Source organism: Lepisma saccharinum, chromosome 3 (assembly GCF_977018435.1).
Source record: "Lepisma saccharinum chromosome 3, izLepSacc3.1, whole genome shotgun sequence".
Lineage (NCBI taxonomy): Eukaryota > Metazoa > Arthropoda > Insecta > Zygentoma > Lepismatidae > Lepisma > Lepisma saccharinum.
In genome coordinates, this window is record NC_139231.1 from 99,928,718 (window position 1) to 99,948,860 (window position 20,143).

General features: G+C 37.8%; 1 protein-coding gene across 1 annotated transcript in view; it reads right to left on the bottom strand.

The window, feature by feature from the left end:
• Positions 1-1,004: 1,004 nt before the first annotated feature.
• Cap-H2 (Chromosome associated protein H2) overlaps positions 1,005-20,143 on the bottom strand; it is a 72,641-nt gene continuing 53,502 nt past the window's right edge. The window contains exons 10-15 of the mRNA XM_083119690.1: positions 18,879-19,086; positions 15,420-15,470; positions 9,345-9,395; positions 7,533-7,753; positions 4,537-4,770; positions 1,005-1,139 (exon numbers count right to left, since the gene is read on the bottom strand). Of these exons, the coding sequence (XP_082975816.1) occupies positions 1,005-1,139; positions 4,537-4,770; positions 7,533-7,753; positions 9,345-9,395; positions 15,420-15,470; positions 18,879-19,086 (900 nt within the window). The remainder of the gene's footprint in view (positions 1,140-4,536; positions 4,771-7,532; positions 7,754-9,344; positions 9,396-15,419; positions 15,471-18,878; positions 19,087-20,143) is intronic.

Below are 20,143 nucleotides of genomic sequence, written 5' to 3' on the forward strand. Positions count from 1 at the left end.
CATTAACTTCAGTCAGTGAGAGATTAATGACCATCTCTCACAGGTTTAAACAGACAGGACAGAGAGTGGTGTTAATTTCATTGCAATACTAGTGTTCAGTAAATTTGAGGTTGGGAGCATGCACTTGCCATAACTACCCAACTTCAAGATATACTACCTATCCAAACTTGCATCCCATAGTGTGTACAAGGCTACATGCTAATGCCACGACAGCTACATCAGCAGAATCGTCCGCACTGTTCAAGAACGTATTGATGAACTCATAAAAGATGCCAAAAAAGACACCAGGATCAGGCCTTTCACAACACCTCCATACCACAAACAACTCCATCTCCTTCATGTCCATACTTCATCCAACAGGCTCTATCATATAAAACACTATCAAAGAAACCCATGCCATCATCCAACAGAAACCACGCTGGACCTGGACAAGCACACCCAACTTGGCATTCCATCTTTCAATCCCAGACCAGAAAAAGAAAAGATGCAGTGCCACCACTCAAGCCCCCTCTATCCACGCAAAGAACAGGAACTACACCACACAGAGCAACACAATGCAGCAGACAACCCAACCCCCCAACCACCACCTGGCAATGCCACCTGATGACAGAAAGCAGAAAGCACAGCAGACGAGGCAAGCCAGGAAACACACCAGCGCCACCAAATGGGAGAAAATGCAACTACCACCACCCAGGAACTAACAAAGAGTAAAACCTTCAATTTCATATTTTCTTCACATTCATCCTTTTGGGAGACCAAAATCTGTCTTTACATACAAAATGATTAATCATCGAACATGTTTCAAAAAAGAAGAAAACTCACATTATTACCTACAATAATATAGAAATCTCATACTTCATCCATTACAGAATTGGAATAATATCATTCAACAGCCTTCTGTGAATGGTGTGTCACTGAAATTGAGAAGCAAATAAATTATGTTTTCACAAGTCACACAGGATTATTATCTATTTGTGTACGGAGTGAATTTAAAGAAAAGCTACTCACTCTTCCGATGGAGCTTCAAATTCATGTAAGGCCTCATGGTGCCTCTGTGAAGACAACAGAGTTAAATCCACGCAATCCATACTAAGGGGCGATGGATCGGATTTTGAGATCTCTACATTGTATGTATTTGCCTGCAAAAGAATAGCCATGTTATTAACATGCTGGGTGAATGGTAACAAGATATTTAAACATGTTGCAAAATTAAAATTATTCTAAGTAGACGTAAATGTTGAATTGTGCCACTATATTGCAACTTTATCATACCCATCTATCAGTGATGTTCCAAAATAAAACAAGGGCTGTTCAAAATGAAACCACACTTTTACAAAATTGAAAAAAATGGTAATACTCACCTGTCTCCTTCAAAATAATCCCCTCCACTGTGCCAAAACCTCCTGGACAAGTGAGGAATGAGCACGTGCATTATCGTGATGAACCATCCAGGACTTGTTCTACCACATCTGTGGCCTATTGCGCTGTACCTTTTCTCATAATTGTTGCATGATGTTAACGTAGAATGCTAGAGCGTTACGTATGGCGAGGCAGTTTGCACGTATGACTACCCGCACCCTTTCCACATGATCGATGTCGATGAGCATCCAGATTTTGCATCGTTCTGGATGGAGGTTCGACCTGATATGAAGCACCTGTACCATTTGTAACACTGTGCTCAACTGAAACATTCCTCACCATAGGCTTCATGTAACATATGTAGAGGCATGCATTAGTATTTGACGAAAATGCAAAAGGTGTATTAACATACTGTAATATTTATTAACCATGTGTCTGAAAGGTGTGACGTGCATTTTCCTGCCCTGTTTTGGCACGAAATGATGTGAAATGGACTGCAAAATAGACTCTTAAACCTGAAATTTAGTTTGTTTACAGACGCGACACTTCCTGAAGTTCGAATTATCCTGAATGTTATGCAATTCATGGAATAATGATTAATTCTGCTGTAAATATTTGAGAAGACCCCTTTATACAGTAATACACTTAATACTCTGGGAACTACATATACGTATGTGTTATTAGAAGAGATGTGTTTATTTGGTGTAGTTGATTTGGTGTTTAAGTCCACTTTATGCACAATAAGGCTAATCGGGACTGGAGCTACAATTTAAAGTGGGATCCAAACCACTATGTGCCTCCACCGGGTATCAAACCCGGAACCTCTTGGTTACAAGGCGACGACGCTACCACTGCGCCATCGGGGAGGACGTTTATTTGGTGTAGTACGTGCAGTTTATAAATCACATTTAGGATATATTCACAATTTTAAAACCAAAATGTAATTTTATATACTATTTTTGAACAGCTTTTTCAATGATATAACACAAAAGTTTTGCTTTTTTATTTAACAATAATATGTGCCTCTAGTCACACGTCTCTCTCTCTGAAAGTTTTCCACAATTTCACAGAGAATTTCACACATACTCACTGCTCTTCCAGTTCCTTCATGGTAGAGTAAGTGAAAATCATCGCAGGCACTCAACGTGATCTTCTACATCACTGCAGTTAGCAACAGCTTTAAAACTAGGCCAAGCTAAAAACTAAGGACACTGCTAGGCACCACTACTGTTGATTCTCTTCAATGAATTTATATACAAACTTTAGAAAAAGAGTTTTGTTTCTTTTAGAACAGGCCTTGTGTTAAAATATATCTATGTATTTACTGTGGAACACTCAAAGATAACTTGCATTTTTTCATGTACTTATTCAGGTCATCCAATTGCACCACTAAACTTTATCATGGGAGTATAAGTCAGTACATATACTCTATCCCAGGAATCTTTAGAGCAAGGCTGCGCATAAAGGCAGAGATGGGGAGAAAGCGAATGCACGGAGCTGAAGCAGTACATGCTGCTGCAAAGGTTGATGGCTGCAGTCGCTTTTCTCCCCACCATGCAATCCCGTTCCCTCGCACGTGCTCACTGGTAGAGCCATCTCACGTCACTACTTGCACAGAGACTTGGTTTTGTTCACAAGCTCCAGAGATTCCTACGACAGAGTATAAGTTGCAAAATAGATTTATTTTTCCACATAATCTGCCTGCACATTCAGATACGTATCCCATTGCTTAACCAGTCTTTGAAAGCTAGCAGAAAAGAAAGTTCACCGCTTTTTGCGCACCCAACAATTTATCTCATCATTGACAACATCTTCATCATTGTTGAAAAGGCAACCAGTTGGTTAATTTTTGAGGGAGCCAAAGAGATGAAAATCACTGGGTGCCAAGTCTGGACTTTAAGATAGATGTTTCCAACCAGAAGCATTCAGCATTTGTCTGGCCATGTACAGGTGGGTATCATTATCAAGGAGAATGGTGCTTTTGTTAAGGAGACTGGACATTTGCAGCTAATGGAACTACCATAGTTTCTGCAAGGTAGCACGATACAAGTTGGTGTTGACAGTCAACATAAGTCTGCCAGTATGATGGCCTGCAAGTGAAAAAATGCAGCCAATCCTTTGGCTCACAGGCACAGCACAACTGTGCGCTGTTGTTCTGACGTACACTCACGTAACTCGTTCAACTGAGTACACTCAACTAATCTTGGTATGCAGTGATCTCGTGTTCATGATGCTTTTATGCCCCCTGCGGTTGTCATTTACCGACAAAATATGCACCCTAAATTTTGAACAGTTTCAACACTGTGAACTTGCAACTTATGTATTGACTTTCCTTTGTATTATGGGTTTTCACTTGGGCTAAGTTGACACTGATGCAAAGTACATGCTGATACCGGAAATAATATCAGTGGAAATTTGTAAGAATATCGGCAGTGGTATCGATATTGGGTCAAAGTGGTATCGCCAAACCTGAAGGAAATTTGTAAGGATGTTCAAGAATGGATTGATCTTACAGAAGACTTAGGTTACTGTGATAAAAATCCTTCAGGTTTTGGAATGCCAGAAAGTTAGTTTAGTTCAGGACTCGAGCTGAGGAATATGAAGTATTAATTTTGAACTGGTACTCTCCAATACCAATTATATTTGGGGACGAGGGGGGAGGAGAGAGAGAGAAAGAAATTACTACAAAAGAGGAAAATCACACATAAATTAGCTAAAAAGAAGGTATGTTAGGAACTGTTATTAAAGATATTCCTAACTGACGTGAGATTGAGAATGTGTGGACCTCTAGCTAAACTCTCCCTATACATTTTTATGGTATGGTGAAAGGCACAGAGTAATGTTTCCATGTGCAAAAATCTTAGTCAAATTAGGCAAAAAGAAAAGGGAAGTGAAGTTCAGTGATTTCACTATGCACATGGGCTAGTGAAAGGTACACATCAGTCTTTTTATGTCATACGCAATATTTACTTGGATCAGATTTTAACTAATTTTCTTCAAGTCAACATTTATGTTAATAGGTTAATTGCGACTGGGCCTACAGTTTAGACTGGATGTGAACCACTGTGCAATATGCCGCCACCGGAGATTGAGCACAAGGCTGCTTGATTACAAGGTGGCAATGCTAGGGCAGGCCAGACTAAAGATGAGCCCAGAAACAGCAAAATATGAACTTACCAACTGCAATGTAGCTAAGAAATATCTGCATACTTCTTCACTCTCCTGGCCCTCCGCAACACTATGAAAACTTATTGTGGATTTCCGATTATCATTGGGAAAGGCATTTAACACGGATGTTCCATAATCATGTATATCAAAGTTTCCTCTCTTCTCGACCGCCTCAAGCTTTGGCCCTATAATCTCATGCCACCTTGCTACCCTCTTCGCAAGGTCAGTGGATTCCAAACAACCCTGATAAACAAAAGAAATGCCTTGTATTAACCTTTAGTGGATGGTAGCCTCTCCCACCTCTATGGACATACATTTCTCAAATGTGTGAAAAAAAATGTAGCAGAACTATTTGCCATAGAAAGATGGTGTTGGTTTTGTTCCTCTTTCCAATGACAGGCCTTTCAAATATACATTTTTCTTCCCCCAAAAATAAAAAGCTACAATAAATTTTTTGTCAGTAAGTTTTTTTGGTACGGTCAATTAATAACCAGATTAATGCCGTGAAAAAGTCAAATAAAGTGACAAGGCGATGAAACTTACGGGATATGTAGGCCAGGCTGGGGTACGCCACATGTCTGCAAGACTAGTTCCAGACCACGTTGCTAGGTGGCAGCACTGGCACGAAAGGGAGGTTGTGTATGTGGAATTTGCCTCCAAGGTGCTAGTCAGTCATTCGGTGAGGTGAGTCATGGTGTTGGTGTTCACAGTGTCAGGTGCCACAAAGGAGGTTCAGCGATCCGTGATACAGTTTTTGATGGCAGAAGGCAACACCATACTGAAGGTGTTCATGAACAATAGTGTATGTTGTACCATGACTAATATCGAGTTCTGGTTGCAATCTGGTTCATACTAGTCCCCTGACACTCCCATTTGAGGTCATCAATGGCAGAAATGGACTCATCTGTAATGGCATACTCCCCTGCATTGTTGAGGCACCTGACACTGTGAACGCCATGACTCACCTCACTGAATGACTGACTGGTGCCTTTGAGACAAATTGCACATACACAACCTCCCTTCCCTGCCGGTGCTGCCACCTAGCAACACGGTCTGGAACTCGTCTCGCAGACATGTGGCTTACCCTAGCCTGGCCTACATATCCCGTAAGTTTCATCGCCCTGTCACTTTATTTGACTTTTTCACGGCATTAATCCGGTTATTTATTGACCGTACCAAAAAAACTTACTGACAAAAAATATATATATTAATGAAATTAGTGTAGCCATTTTATAATATAAAATAGAAATTGATAAGATTGATTTAAAATTGTTGGGTGCGTCAGCACATATGGCCATTTTGCATCCTTCAATGTATACAAAATAATATCTAAACTTCTTACTTAAAAGTTCAAAACAAGGGGTGTAAAAAGCCCCTTGAGAAAAGTTAAAAGTGCAATGTTGTAAAAGGACCTGCACAATACAAAAACAACACATTAAAAAGTAAGAATAAACTAAAAACTTTCTCACAGACAGTGAAAGAGACCCGTCATTCGTTAAAAGCTAAAAACATTTGTTAAAGCAATGTCGTCATCTTCCAACAGGAATGACAAACAGTTGGGAAGATGAAAAGTCTGCCTGAGGAAAGCAAAATTGGCATTCAAGAAGAACATAGCAAATACTTGAAATGACATCACAGAAATGACACATTAAAAGAGTCCAGCCCTTGAATGGTTGAGATGACTTTGTCCAATACGTAGTAGAGTTACAAGAATTTATTGTTGACGGGAGGGACAGGACAAGGAACACCATGCACCTATAGTGGGCTTAATAGCGTGAAGCTGAACTAACGTTTTGTGATTCAACTATGTCATACTCTCATGTGTATACAAATGACATAAAATATCAAATGTTGTTTTGGAGAAATTACTTGTTAATTGCTGCCACACAAAGACATATGGCAATCAATATATAAACTGCCTGTCTAAAGAAGGTTGTTCCATTCGGTTTCATCCAACAGTACATTCTGTAATCATTCACAGTTTGTATGCACACAACTTCCTTCATACAGAATGCTCCCAAATGCTGAACATCCAGTATGTAATATATTTTTATAAAATGTGAATATTTTTACTCTCAATATTCTTTATAACTGAAAAAATAATGTTCATCAGAAGTATTTAGCATTTAAAATTATAATTTAACATTTGCCAATTTTTCAAGATTTTGAAATACTTGCATAAAATTTCTGGACTTCTCCACGAACTTTGCCAGGTTTTCTAGGGTTTCAAGGTCAGTTGGAACATTCACCAATTTTCTTCAGATGAAACTGGATATGTATGTACCAGTTGGAAAAACTTGTTGACTGTAATGCATTACATCAACAGCCTCCTCAGAATATCTCAAAAGGCTAAGTAATATGACCCTGCAGAAATTGCTTGGGTTGTTGTCGTGTCGTTGCACATGCAAAAAGTGGGCACAAACACTGTCAAGCAGCTTTCCGTTGGCTGATGCATTGTAGTCTGCTATTGTTGCTTTCAAGCAGCTCCCTAATTGTCCTCACGATGGTGGGTCAACACAAATTCTGGATACCAAACGTGCAAGGTATGCAGGAGTACACATGAAAAGATTACGGAATTCTCTCTATTCCCCTGCTAAATACATTTGTGTTTCCATTAGGGATGGGTCCTGATACCAATATAAAATTTAGCAATACCATTAAAACCAATATTCTAACGATTCAATATAAAATTCCAAATGGGTCACTGACCTCCTTAATAACTGTATGTCACCAGATGAACCAAGCTATTGCAATGAGAAAGAAGCTGCACATTTACCATATACTTTTAAAAAATGTACAGAATGGAAATTATATGTAAATATGAATAAAAATTATAACAAAGTGACACAATATTGTACTCAATTGTAAGATATTTATAGATATCTGTAATTTTACCAATAAAACGATATGTCTATATCGGTCAGTACTGATAGAGTACTGATTAATCTGTCCCATTCATAGATTCCACCCTTGATTAAAAATAAAAGCAACAAAAAGGAACATACCTCTTCGTGCTTCAGGAATGCCCGGACTGGTTCCGATAACATATCTTCATATAAGGTTCTATAACCGCGACCATTTTCTGCCTCATTGTCAGAGTGATGTGTATTGCTGTCAAAATTATCACAGTTGTCAGGTGACTCGGGCAGCGGCAGATCAACAATATTCTGACCCTGTATTGCTCCTGGCAAAGCTTCTACAACACCATCTTGAAAACCTCTGAAACCTGCAATGAAAGAAGAAAAATATTGTTTTTCAACAGAAAAGATGCTGGTATTCTAACCAATTGTTAATTTTCAGTCCTAAACTACTTGCAATTTGAAACAGGCATAAAAGAAAACATGGCTAGTACTAAAAACTTATCAAATATTGATCCCCAGTGTAGGCACATTGCACAATGGCCAATGGATCCCATCCAGATTAGCCTATAAAGTGGACTTGAAACTTTTTTTTTAACCCCTGCTTGTTTACATATTTTGCAAATTTCAATAAAGTTAACAAAATCTATTTTTCCATGTAATTTTGGCATGGAATTTTCAACTGATTTTACCAAGTTTCAAGTGTAGTATCATTCTTAAACTTTACTTTATCTAGAGAAGTTAGAGCAATTCCACTCATTCATATCAGCACAAGTACCTGTGCTGAATATTATTTTATACTTTTGCATTAACGTCTTTTGGATAACTGGGATTATATATGTCCCAGTGCCACCTGGTAGGATGTAGCATGTGATTTCTTGTACCCCAGAAATTCTGAGATATAGATAATATTTCAATCCATTTTCTTTTACATTGAAAAACGTATGAAGGTATGGCATATTTGAATTTAAAACCAATACAAGTATTGGAACTTTTCCAAAACTGGATTTTATTTTCTGATTCGTTAAGGATGTTAAAGTGTAGTCTTTTCAAATGCATGAAAATCACAGGATAAGAACTATTCATTGTAGAAAGTTGAGGTTTGTTTCATTTTAGATAAGATGGCTAGGGCATTCACAGCAAGTACACTGTTGTCATTCTATCTCAATACAGGCACAATTACAAGAAAAAAGTGATAATTGACTCAGGAAATTCCTTTTCAGGAAGACTCTGTAGCCTCCACATTAATCTAAAGGAAATAAAAAATTCCAAAATGTATGACTATTATGTACCAACAATTGTGATGAGTACAATTGAAAATTATCCCAGTTTATTATAAAAAAATAATCAATATGTACCATACAATAATACCACCATGAATAAGGGAAATAGCTTTCCTTCTGCAAACTTTTTTCATGCTGCACTGTACATTTCAAGCCCATGCTTGAAAACATCCCATCCACTAAGGGTTTAAAGGGGAAAAAACTGCAAAAGTTCTTACTATTCACACTTCACAGAGCTATCTGCATTTGTATCGGTTACTATCTTGCTGAAGCATACTAATGCTTTTAACCCATTTTCAACCAATTTTTTTAAAAAATTGTGTATTAAAAAAATACATTATATTTTTCAGCCATGTTCTGCCTATCCTCTGTATGTATGGTACGTTCTTTTTCATTTCAATCAAATCCAAGAACAATCTGGGAATAAGTGGGTTAATATTTTGTTGAAATAGAAAAAATGAACCATGAATCTCTACCACATGGGTGCATATGTACAGGATATCATAAATTCTATTTTTCAAGAGCTTGTAGCACAAAAATGTCCAGAATATAGGAAAGTTATACCACAGAAAGTACACTATTTCTATGTACAAATCAAAGTTCATGAAATGAACACCAGTAACACTGATAATTTCCATATTACTAACCACACACCAATCAAAAACACAAATCTTACCTTGATCTTCTTCTACATCTGAAGAATCAAACTCCTCGAAACCAAGAAAATCTGTAATAAAGAATAAATTCCTGTAAAAACTCAGGATATTCAATAATTTATAGAAATTAGGGCCAAGTCAATGTATTGGTTGGATTTTATTTACCAATACCAGGTGATACTTTTTCTGACATATTGGTCTGCACAAATGGTGGGAAAAGTGCCAACTTAGCTAAAAAAAACTTAACATTCAGTTAATGTTGTCCCTTGAAGTTGCGTGTTGTGCTTGTGTCAGCCGGGCGCTGGGATCTGACAACTACTCTAACAAAACTCTTTGAAAACTCTGTGAAATTGACAAATTTTAAATAATAAAAATAGGACTATGATTATGCCGATATACCATGGAGCCTAAATATCCTGAAAATTACGCAAAATGTATATATTTATTATTTTCTGCAACCGCGGTGGCTCAGTCGGTAACGCATCTGACTAACATGCTAAAGGTCCCAGGTTCGATCCCCGGCCAGTTCAAATCTGAGAACTTTTCTAACGGAAGCGGCCCCGGTGCCCACCCAGCATCGAATAACATGGGTACATGGGGGAAATCCTGGGGGGTAAAGGCAGTCAGGAGCATGATGCTGATCACATCACCCCACTCATGACCAGATCAAGAAAGTGTGGGGCGTTACCCCCACACCCCCTATACGCCTTCATGGCGTTGTGCTAAGCACAGGGGAGCACTTTACCTTTTTTTAAACAACGCTGTTGGAATATATGGATGTGTGATTAAATTATCATGCCATGTGAAATTACAAAAATTTTAAAGCAAAACTGATATGGCATAATCTAATGGAAAGCTCATACAGTGAAACCTAGATTTTACATTTTTCAGGAGACCAAGCTGAAAAAACTTAAAATGCAGGAAAATGTAAAATTCGGAGTTCCACTGTATTTTAAAAATTTGTAAATATTCTGAACTACTTTGAATTATTACTAGACACATGCATTTTTAGTTTTTGACGAAAACATGAAATGTGGAATAACACATTGTAATCTTAATTTTTCATGTTTCTGAAAGGTGTGAGGTTAATTTTCCTACCCTGTCTTGTCACGAAATAATGCAAAATAGACTCTTAAACACAAAATTTAGAATTTATTTCCCAACGTGCCACTTTCTGAAGTCAGAATTACAGGGTGTCTAGCAAAAGCCCTGAGTAAAATTCCCTGACTTTCCCTGTTGACAAGAAATTTTCCCCGACTACCTTGGAAGATGAATGTATTCACATGTGATTAGCTAAAATAATGCTTACCTTAAGCTGCAATTATCAAAGTTCAGGTATTACATAGTTGCACTCATTCACTCTAGGCTATCATCAATACAAAATTCTTCACTATTTACAAATAAGGAGTCTGTCTAAATTTTATTGCACTTAATATCTTTTAATGCCTCTAACGTGCCACTTTACCTTGAACGACCCAGGAACACTGACGTCAAATATCGTGTCTTTACTTCCCCACAATCGTTGTCCCAGAACCTAACAATTACATCCATTTGTTGCCACTGGGCTTCTTTGTTTAGGGATTCATCAAATCCAATGACCAACGATTCACACTTCGAAAGTTTCTCAAGTAGATCCTTTTTGAAAAAAGGCGCAATACCAAAATCAATGGTATAACCTATCTTATCTTCCTGCAGCTGCATTTTTTTCGCGATATCACTATCGGGAAACATGACACTGAAGAAATTTACATTTCGTCCTGCAGTTTGCAGAGAACTGTGTCATTGCGGTCTGAATGCATCACAATATTTCAGCTTTCGTTACACTGTCATTCAACAGGAATGCCTTTAGTCCCCAAGGTTGTAGCATATTATCGGAAAAGGAACTGGATGAAGCAGGTTTAACCTTTACTCCCCCCGATGATACCATATGGTATCATCAGAGTAAGGTCGTACTGGCCCGATGATAACATATGGTATCATGGTGCTGATTAAGATATGAATGTGCTTTTTTGACTTTCATACTCTTATGTTTTGGTGGAAACTCTGACACAGGTCTGGAGCAAGCCTGGGAAATTCACATTGATGACCAACCTGCCCCCTCTCCCTCCGCAACATATCCATGCCAAATTTCTGAACAGAGTTTCACATTTTGGCTCATTATTCAACTTGTATGGCACCCAGGAACATGAAACATGTTTCATTCTCTTTGGAAACGTACATTCTTTGAAAAGAATACTAAGGTTTGCACCTTCTCCCCTAAAATAGCGGAAGAAGAGGGGGCAAACTCCAGATGAAAATTTGGGGGTCGTCGCACCCCCAAACCCCCCTTCCTCGGTTCGGCGTTCTGAATTGTACATGGTTGCATGCTCTGATGTTTTAGCTGCAAAACAAAAATTATCCGAAGTAGATTGCTCCCATAGTGCCCGAGTTATAACAATTTTCTGAGCAATATGCAAATTACTTATTTTTCGTAAAAACAGAGTTTCACATTTTGGCTTATTATTCAACTTGTATGGCACCCAGGAACATGAAACATGTTTCATTCCCTTTGGAAACATCCATTCTTTGAAGAGAATACAGTCAACTCTCGATTCTACGACCCCGGGTATAACGACCCTTTTCCCGGGAACCGTGAAAAATTTAGAAAAAGATAGAAAAATTTGAAAAAAAAAGTTGAAAAATTGAAGGAAATCGGCCGAAAAATGCGTTGTTTTCTCCCCCGCTCATTTCCTTCACGAGCGCTCTACCGCTCACAATTTGGTCTGAACTAAAAATAGACACCACCACACCATGCTTGAGTGATATCCAATAGCACTTGACCTCTGCCCTCCCCTCCCTCAAGCGCACCAATGTTACCCCGCACCCGACGGCCGCTACCCAACGTGCCAGGCTTGTTTTGCCACGCTTTCTCTTGGATACGCGAGAAGAGAAGATCGAATGTGCTTGGATGTTATTTTAAATCGACCTTGACTTATTTCCTTCTCCTAAGAGCTGCTGAAAACTCGCGGGGAAGGAAGGGAGCAGCCCGAAATGACTGCTGGACTTGCAGTCTTTGCCAATGTGTATGGCAGGTCAAGCTCATCGATAAATACACCACCTTGAGAGATAAGATCGCAGGAATGTTCGAAAATACAGATGTGTGGCACCTGGAAGTCTGGCCCATCTGTCCAGTTCAGCAGGTTCCCGTGAGTGAGCAACTCTCGGCCTTGTAGCCGACAACTTCCGGTAACCGCTTTCATTCAAAATGTGTTCTTTGTTCCCTGCAACACTTCATAAAAAAGCGAAACTGTTAGAGATAATCAAAACCACATAGGTGAACTAAAGATCGTCAACCCGCTTAATGCGTTGTCATCCAGGTTTCCACAAAAGTTTACTTCGATCTTACCTGCATCATAACTCCCGTTTCCCACTTCATATGTTTTCCTAATTGTGTCGATGTCGTAATATCTGCTAAAAAAGTGTTCCGTTGGCTTACTGACTTTTCCCTCTTTTCCTGTCAGGAAACGTAGCGGGGGGGGGGGGGGTGGTGCGATGCAGATTGTTTCAGCCACGATTTTCTTGCTGATGCGGGCTGATTACAGGCGAGGGTGGAAAAGGACCCATCCCTCTTCCTTTCCTTTGACGTCTAAAATGGGGCAACCAGTTCTGGATATATTCTTGAAAACGAACAAAAACCATAGAACAAGTAAAACAAAAAGGGACCCCCCCTTTCCCCAGCTCATTCTCCGCCACTGGTGTGCACGGCAATGTTGATAATTGCAGAATTCAGTTGTTTTTTTTTAATTTATTTATTATATATTTTTTTTAATGCTGTTGTCTGCATAGGAAATATTGCCCGTATTATTGTCTGTTGCGTTGTAAAACGGTAAAACGTAAAGCAAGGGTCATTTCTTTCTTCTTTACACTGCTGTTAAAAGTTCTGTCTTCGACAGTTGCGTTATCTTTAAAATGCTGGGACTTTTCTCTTCCGCCACCTGTTGCTCGAACTTCCAGCCGGTCTCTTTGTTTTTACGATGCAGCTGGCGCCAGTGTTTTGTCTAGCGTCTGCTAAGCTCTTGCTTGCAGATAACAGCGATGACTCATCCAGCGCGAAGAAAAAAGTTATTGTTTTGAATCTCGCAAAGCTGTTTTGATTTGACGATAAGGAAATTCGATCTCCAGAAAGCAAAACAAGAGTTAAAATAACTTCATGTTCTGCGCCTTCTGATAAGAACAACTGTAAATTTAATTTACCTTTCTTAATTTACCTTTCTTCAGAACCATTCATGTGGAGTAAAAAAAAAAAGTGTGTTCAATGTAGGAATGGTCGCTGAGACTGATTAAAAAGACATTATTCAAGGGGAAAACGTTTTGAGGGGTGGGTGTTTGACATCGAGAATACTCCTAAATCCAACATTAAATCGTCGATTAACGTGAGAGTAAATAACGATCTAACATTTTGATATGTGAAAATGCGCAGTTTCATAAAGCTTGTTTTCAGTTCATTTTATGCTGATGGGCTAATCGGGACTAAATATACAGTTTAAAGTGAAATTCAATTCCAAACCCGAATGATTATCAACTGCCACGTTGTTTAATGACCTGTCCTACAATATGCTTTGGGTGAAAATAGATCGCAAGTTGCGCATTTCCTTTTTCACGCTGGATTATAATGCAAGTCAAGGAAGGTGTTTGGACTGCTCCCTTGAATGGGGAAGGAGGGTGAATGAAGTTGGTTGAAGCAAAGAAAAGTGACTTTTTTTTTTACGATGTATTTTACACAGCCGAACCAGAACGAAAATTACAGCCCTGCCTTTATTTTTTTGTCTGGTAGCTAGAGAGGTTGTGTTGTTTCTCCCGAGAGATCTAATCTTACCAGTTAATCTTGTAACAGACAATGCTCCAGTAAACCCGTATAAAATCCAACATTCATTCTGCCCGATTATCTCCCGACTTTTGCTGGCACCAGTCTGACTGGTGTCAAGATTCTTCGAGTTTCGCTTGCAATAAGCGAGAGATTGTTTTCCTTTCCATAGGTCTCAGTGGAAACGGGTTTCTCATTAACTAGAATTGTAAGAATTTCCTGGAAAAGCAACGACTGTGCACAATTGAAACAAAGTAACATTATTTTAAATTCTCTTTTGTGAAAACTTTTTCATGTTCTATTTTCCTTCTCACAACACGCATCCTGTGCATAACAGGTTGTATAACTACCAGGATAAATTGTGTTACCATCTCCTAGGCATCTTTGTGTCCGTTTGAGCTCCCTTTAAGATGAAAATTGGTGCAAATTCCAATAACGACCCCTTCGAAATAACGACCCTTTTCCCGGGAACTGTGAAAGGTCGTTGAATCGAGAGTTGACTGTACTAAGGTTTGCACCTTCTTCCCAAAATAGTGGGAGAAGAGGGGGCAAACTCCAGATTTTTATGTCTTTTTCATTGAAATTCGGGGGTTGTGCCCCACCCCCGCAATAAGCATCAGTATCAGTGAGGATATATAAAAACTTTGGTAGCGGTATCATATCGGTGCAAGTGGTATCGACTGAGCAGTATATACAAAATATTAATTAGGATTAATTGACACTGTTATCTTATCAGTATCAGCTGGTACAGACTTGCTGATAATTTTACAAATCCAATATATCTAGAATTATAATGTACTTTAATGAAAAATTATGCCATTTTTTTATTTCTTAAAAGACATGTAATCCAAATGACTACATGCACACTTTATTTTTCACACAAAAACCCATTGCTTCTTACATACATAGGAAGGCGAATGATTCATTCAGTAATTTCACAAATCATTTTCAATTTTATATTGGATCAACAAAATATTGGTTATTGGTATCTGTTAAAACTTCACATCAGTCTATTCCTAATATTGTGCCCTCCCATAAACATATTAAATTGTTATAGTCAACAGCCATAGATTTTAGAGTTATTTCCAGTGGCAAAGATCTCTGCATATCACCATGGAAACTTCGTTAATGTACAGTCACAGACACTTCTGGGTTGTAGTAATTCCATTGAGTCAATGGGGTTGTTACAACCCATAAGGGTCCGTGACTACATGCATTATGAGTGTAGGATATAATAATTGATGAAACGTACCTCCAGTGAATTCCATTCGTAAACGCCTCTGAAGGTCTTCAAACTCTTGAGCTGTAAATGAGAAACATCAGCTTCAACAGCAATTCCAGCATTGATGACATTCGTTGTTAAACTTTTCTTACTGAGTGATGTGTGAGGTGCGTAACCCTCATAACAGTATTCATAAATTCAATATTAAAAAACATGTAAATCAACATGGTGGTACAGTCATGTTGTACTTACATATTAAAAGGCAATACAAGTAAATAAAGCAAAAAAACTTCACCAAACTTTTGACTTTGTCTTGATTGTACCAATTTCGTGTTGCCATTTAAAAGGTACGTCCAACAGTCATGTGAATAAAGAGAAAGGATATTTGTTCCTCAACAAAACCTAAACAACATTATTCTGAGACAGTTAAAAAAATCTTCAAAAATGAGACACACACAAGTGAAATGACCACGTGGTTAGTCACAATCTTATCTCAACAAGTATTATTTACTTTTAGACTTAATTTTTACCTTGTTTTAACCCATGTGCATAACCCTTGTACCTCTCATGTTCACCTTCTATGGTGAAGAACCAAAATTGGATTGAAAATTTGGAAATGTTTAAAAGGTAAGTGTGTGCACAGCAGCATAAGACTTTACGCTTTTTTTTTACACAAGTTTAATTCCTCAAATTTTCAACATCAACTGGTTGTTCAAGAAGTGGAAAAAAAAGTAAAAACATAAATTACATTAAAAAAGGTAAAGTTATAAAACAGTGTAGAACAAAATATGCAAAAACAGCTCCAGAGACATCTTTTTTTTGCCACATACCAAAACGATGTGTGAACAATAATGAAAAACCCATAGCTCATCACCTCACTGCATCAGATGGTCACTTTCAAATGCAAATTCTCAATGTGTACACAAATGCAGTTACGTCCTGAGGAAGTGATGTGAATATGTATTATTAACCCTTAAATGTCTTAAGCGATATACAAATCCCCATGACAACATTTTAAATTTGACTTTTGGAACCCACTGCCGCTTAGATATTGTTTGTATAGATATATGAGCTTTAAAACATGTCATGACAAGGATCCCACTCATTTCGCAAACAAATTACCTGACTTTTCAAGATTTTCCAGGTAATTTTAAAATAAAATGCTAGATCATTTTGTTGCACTTAAGTATAACTTAAGCACAACTTTGAAGTGCTAAACTGCACCTACTATTCAACATTGCTAAAAAAAATAAACAAATCAAAATAAAAAAAATATTTTATGTAGAAAGGATCTTGATTTTTTGGTATTATCTTCTTTTCCAAAATTGGTTTTTATTCCACTTTTGGTTGTTATTTTTACAAAATTCGCATTTATATTCTACAACACTTTTCTACAAAATATATATATATATAAAATTATAGCTTTTTGTGACAGGCATGACATGTACTGGAAACAATTTTTGAGGAAGTTATTTTCCATTACTTCTCGTAGGACAACTACCGATAGCACCCATGTGATCGTAAGTGCGCACTTCATCTCTGCCAAAACTGTACCACTTCACTCAGCATTGTAAAAAGTTTCTCGCATGACAAATACCGATGTTACACCTACCCCTCCCCCTGAACCCTGTCTGTTTTTTGAGTGATGCAAAATGTTGCGAGAGAAAGTGAAAATTCATGGGAAACTTATAGTTTGTAGTTTCATGTAGCTGTTGGAATTACTCCATTTACAACATGCACCATACTTTTCTTGTTTGTTTATGGGGAGATAAAAGTTTGGAAAATCTGCATGTTACACATGTGTAATACAGTAAAACCTCGTTAATCTGGACTTCGCTTAATCCGGACAGGCAAAAAAAAAGAGGAAGAGGCAGCAGAATGCAAGGTTTTAAATGTGGCTACAAGTCAACAAGAGAACTTCCCAAAGAAAAGGCAGTCAACCACTAATGAAATTCTGTTTCCAACAGACTTTGTACTGTACTGTATAATGTATTTAGGCCTATGCCCTTAATAAACGTGTTTTGTTGCTATAAACAGAGTTTTAATGTACTTTCTACTGTTCTTTTACGTTAATTCAGTTAATCCGGACTTTCGTTAAACTGGTCAACTTATCCCCCCATTAGTCCGAATTAATGAGGTTTTGCTGTATGTCGCACTTCATTTTTTTAGCCTAAAAAAAGGTAAATTCTGATGTACCTAAAGCTCATGTTGAAATTTAGAAAAAAGGCTACAATTCGAATTTTACGACTAATTCGCATTATTTTGCAATTATAAATGCATTAGAAACGTGTTTAGAAAATGTCACTATATGACCATTGTTTTTTTTAAAACAATATTAACATTTTTTGGTGGTATTGCATCTGTGAAAAATCATACACTATAAACATAAAATATCACCCATCATGAAAATGGTTGAAGAAAAGAGTAGGATTTTTTTTCTTTCCCAAATCCCCAATCCAATTTGGGGATATATTTTAAAATGCTCGTAGTTTTCCATGTTAGTGGGAACCTTGCATGAGTAATTTAACTGTTGTTGAGGTTATATGATGCAATTGTAGGTGAGAGAACTTCTACGCACTTAAAACATGCACTGCTATACAACAAGCAAGGTGCTATTTCTTACATTCAAAAAATTATTTTTTCGTGGAAAGTAAAAAATAACAAATACATAATTCTTTGAATGAAAGAGAAGCACATGCCAGTCAACATTTCAGCACCATTTTGAATCTGAAATACCTGGTGTTCTGGGAAGAAAGCAGGATGGTGGTGAGGGTTAATTTCTAAATTTGAGGATTTTTTTTAAGATACACAAGCTTGTTTTTGGCACAACATTATTAACCTGATTGATTCTGAAGTTATCAACCCTTACTAAGGCACCATTAATCTCAAAATATAAAATTTTATTTAAAGCAGTACAGTCGTTTGGGCATCTAACTACCATGCGAGAGACCCAGGTTCAATACCCAGCGGGGGAGAAACGGAATTTTTTCCACTTGCTCAAGCAGCTCTGGCACCCACCCAGCATCCTATAAAGTGGTTACCTGTAGGAAACTCTGGGGATAAAGGTGGCCAGGGGCATGGTGCTGATCACATCACCCCCCCCTTCAGCCATGATAAAGAAAGTAAGGTGCCATAACTCCACACCCCTATATGCCTTCATGGCATGGTGCAAAGCACAGAGGAGCACTTTACTTTTTAACTTTTTCTTTAAGAGTACCTAATTTCAAAAATTAAACTGAACAAGGCCAGGCATTGAGGCTACTACCATGGAAAATAGCTTGGACATTCAAGGGTTAAACATTGGGACACAATATCATCTTCATGATGGATGCGGTAAACGTGGTTTATGTAATATGTACGATCTCCGCTTTAGATGCCCTACCCTTTGTAAATGAAGGCAGTGAGCCTTCGAAATTAATCGGGAAAGAACTATCCAATTGTGCAATGCGGGGGGAAAAAGTCTTCATGTACAAAATTAAGAATACTAACCTGCTAAAGGATCGGCAAGCAGTTTCCCCCTCCTATTCATTTCCTTTCTACATTTCTGCTCAATAGCTGCTTTGTGTCTGAAATCCTCACAAACTGATCTCAAAGGATTCTTGCTGGAGTAGCTGTTCTCCAATAGCTGTGCGAGTAAGTATTTCTGCAATGATCTAGGATCTCCCTTTCCCCTCTGATCTGATCGTTTTTTTTTCCTCTAAAAAAATACAAAACATGTATCAGTTAGAAGCACGCATGAATTATTACAAGGCAACTACTTCAATGACAAGACAAAAAACAAATATAATTCCAGATTTATTGTAAGATTAAAAACTAAGAGTTCATATATATATGTACATACAGTCAACTCTCGATACAATGACTTTTCACAGTTCCCGGGAAAAGGGTCGTTATTGGAATTTGCACCAATTTTCAGCTTAAATGAAGCTCAAACGGACACAAAGATTCCTCGGAGACGATAACACCATTTATTTTGTTGTAGTTACTCAACCTGTTATGCATAGGACGCATGTTGTGAGAAGGAAAATAGAACATGAAAACATTTTTTATAAAAAAAGATTTAAAATAATGTTACTTTCTTTCAATTTTGCAGTCGCTGATCTTCCAGGAAATTCTTACAACTCTAGTTCATGAGAAACCTGTTTGCACTGAGACCTATGGAAAGAAAAACAATATCTCGCCTATTGCAAGCAAAACTCGAAGAATCTCGACACCAGTCACACTGGCACAAGCAAAAGTTGGGAGATATTCGGACAGAATCAATGTTTGATTTTATACGGGTCTACTGGAGCATTGTCTGTTACAAGATTAACTGGTAAGATAAGATCTCTCGGGAGAAACAACACAACCTTTCTAGGCACCACACAAAAAAAAAGCAGGGCTGTAAATTTCATTCTGGATCGGCTGTGTAAAATACATCGTAAAAAAAAAAGTCACATTTTCTTTGCATCAACCAACTTCATAGTCACCCCCCTCCACTATTCAAGGGAGCAGTCCAAACTCCTTCTTCGACTTGCATTGTAATCCGTGTTGTTTTCAGCCAGCGAGTATTTTAGTACATATTAAACAGCATCGCAGTCGATAATCATTCAGGTTTGGAAATGGATTTCACTTTAAACTGTATATTTAGTCCCAATTAGCCCATCAGCATAAAATGAACTCAAAACAAACTTTATGAAACCTGCGCATTTTCAGATATCAAAATCGGAGATCGTTATTTACTCTCACGTTAATCGACATATGGCAGGTATTGT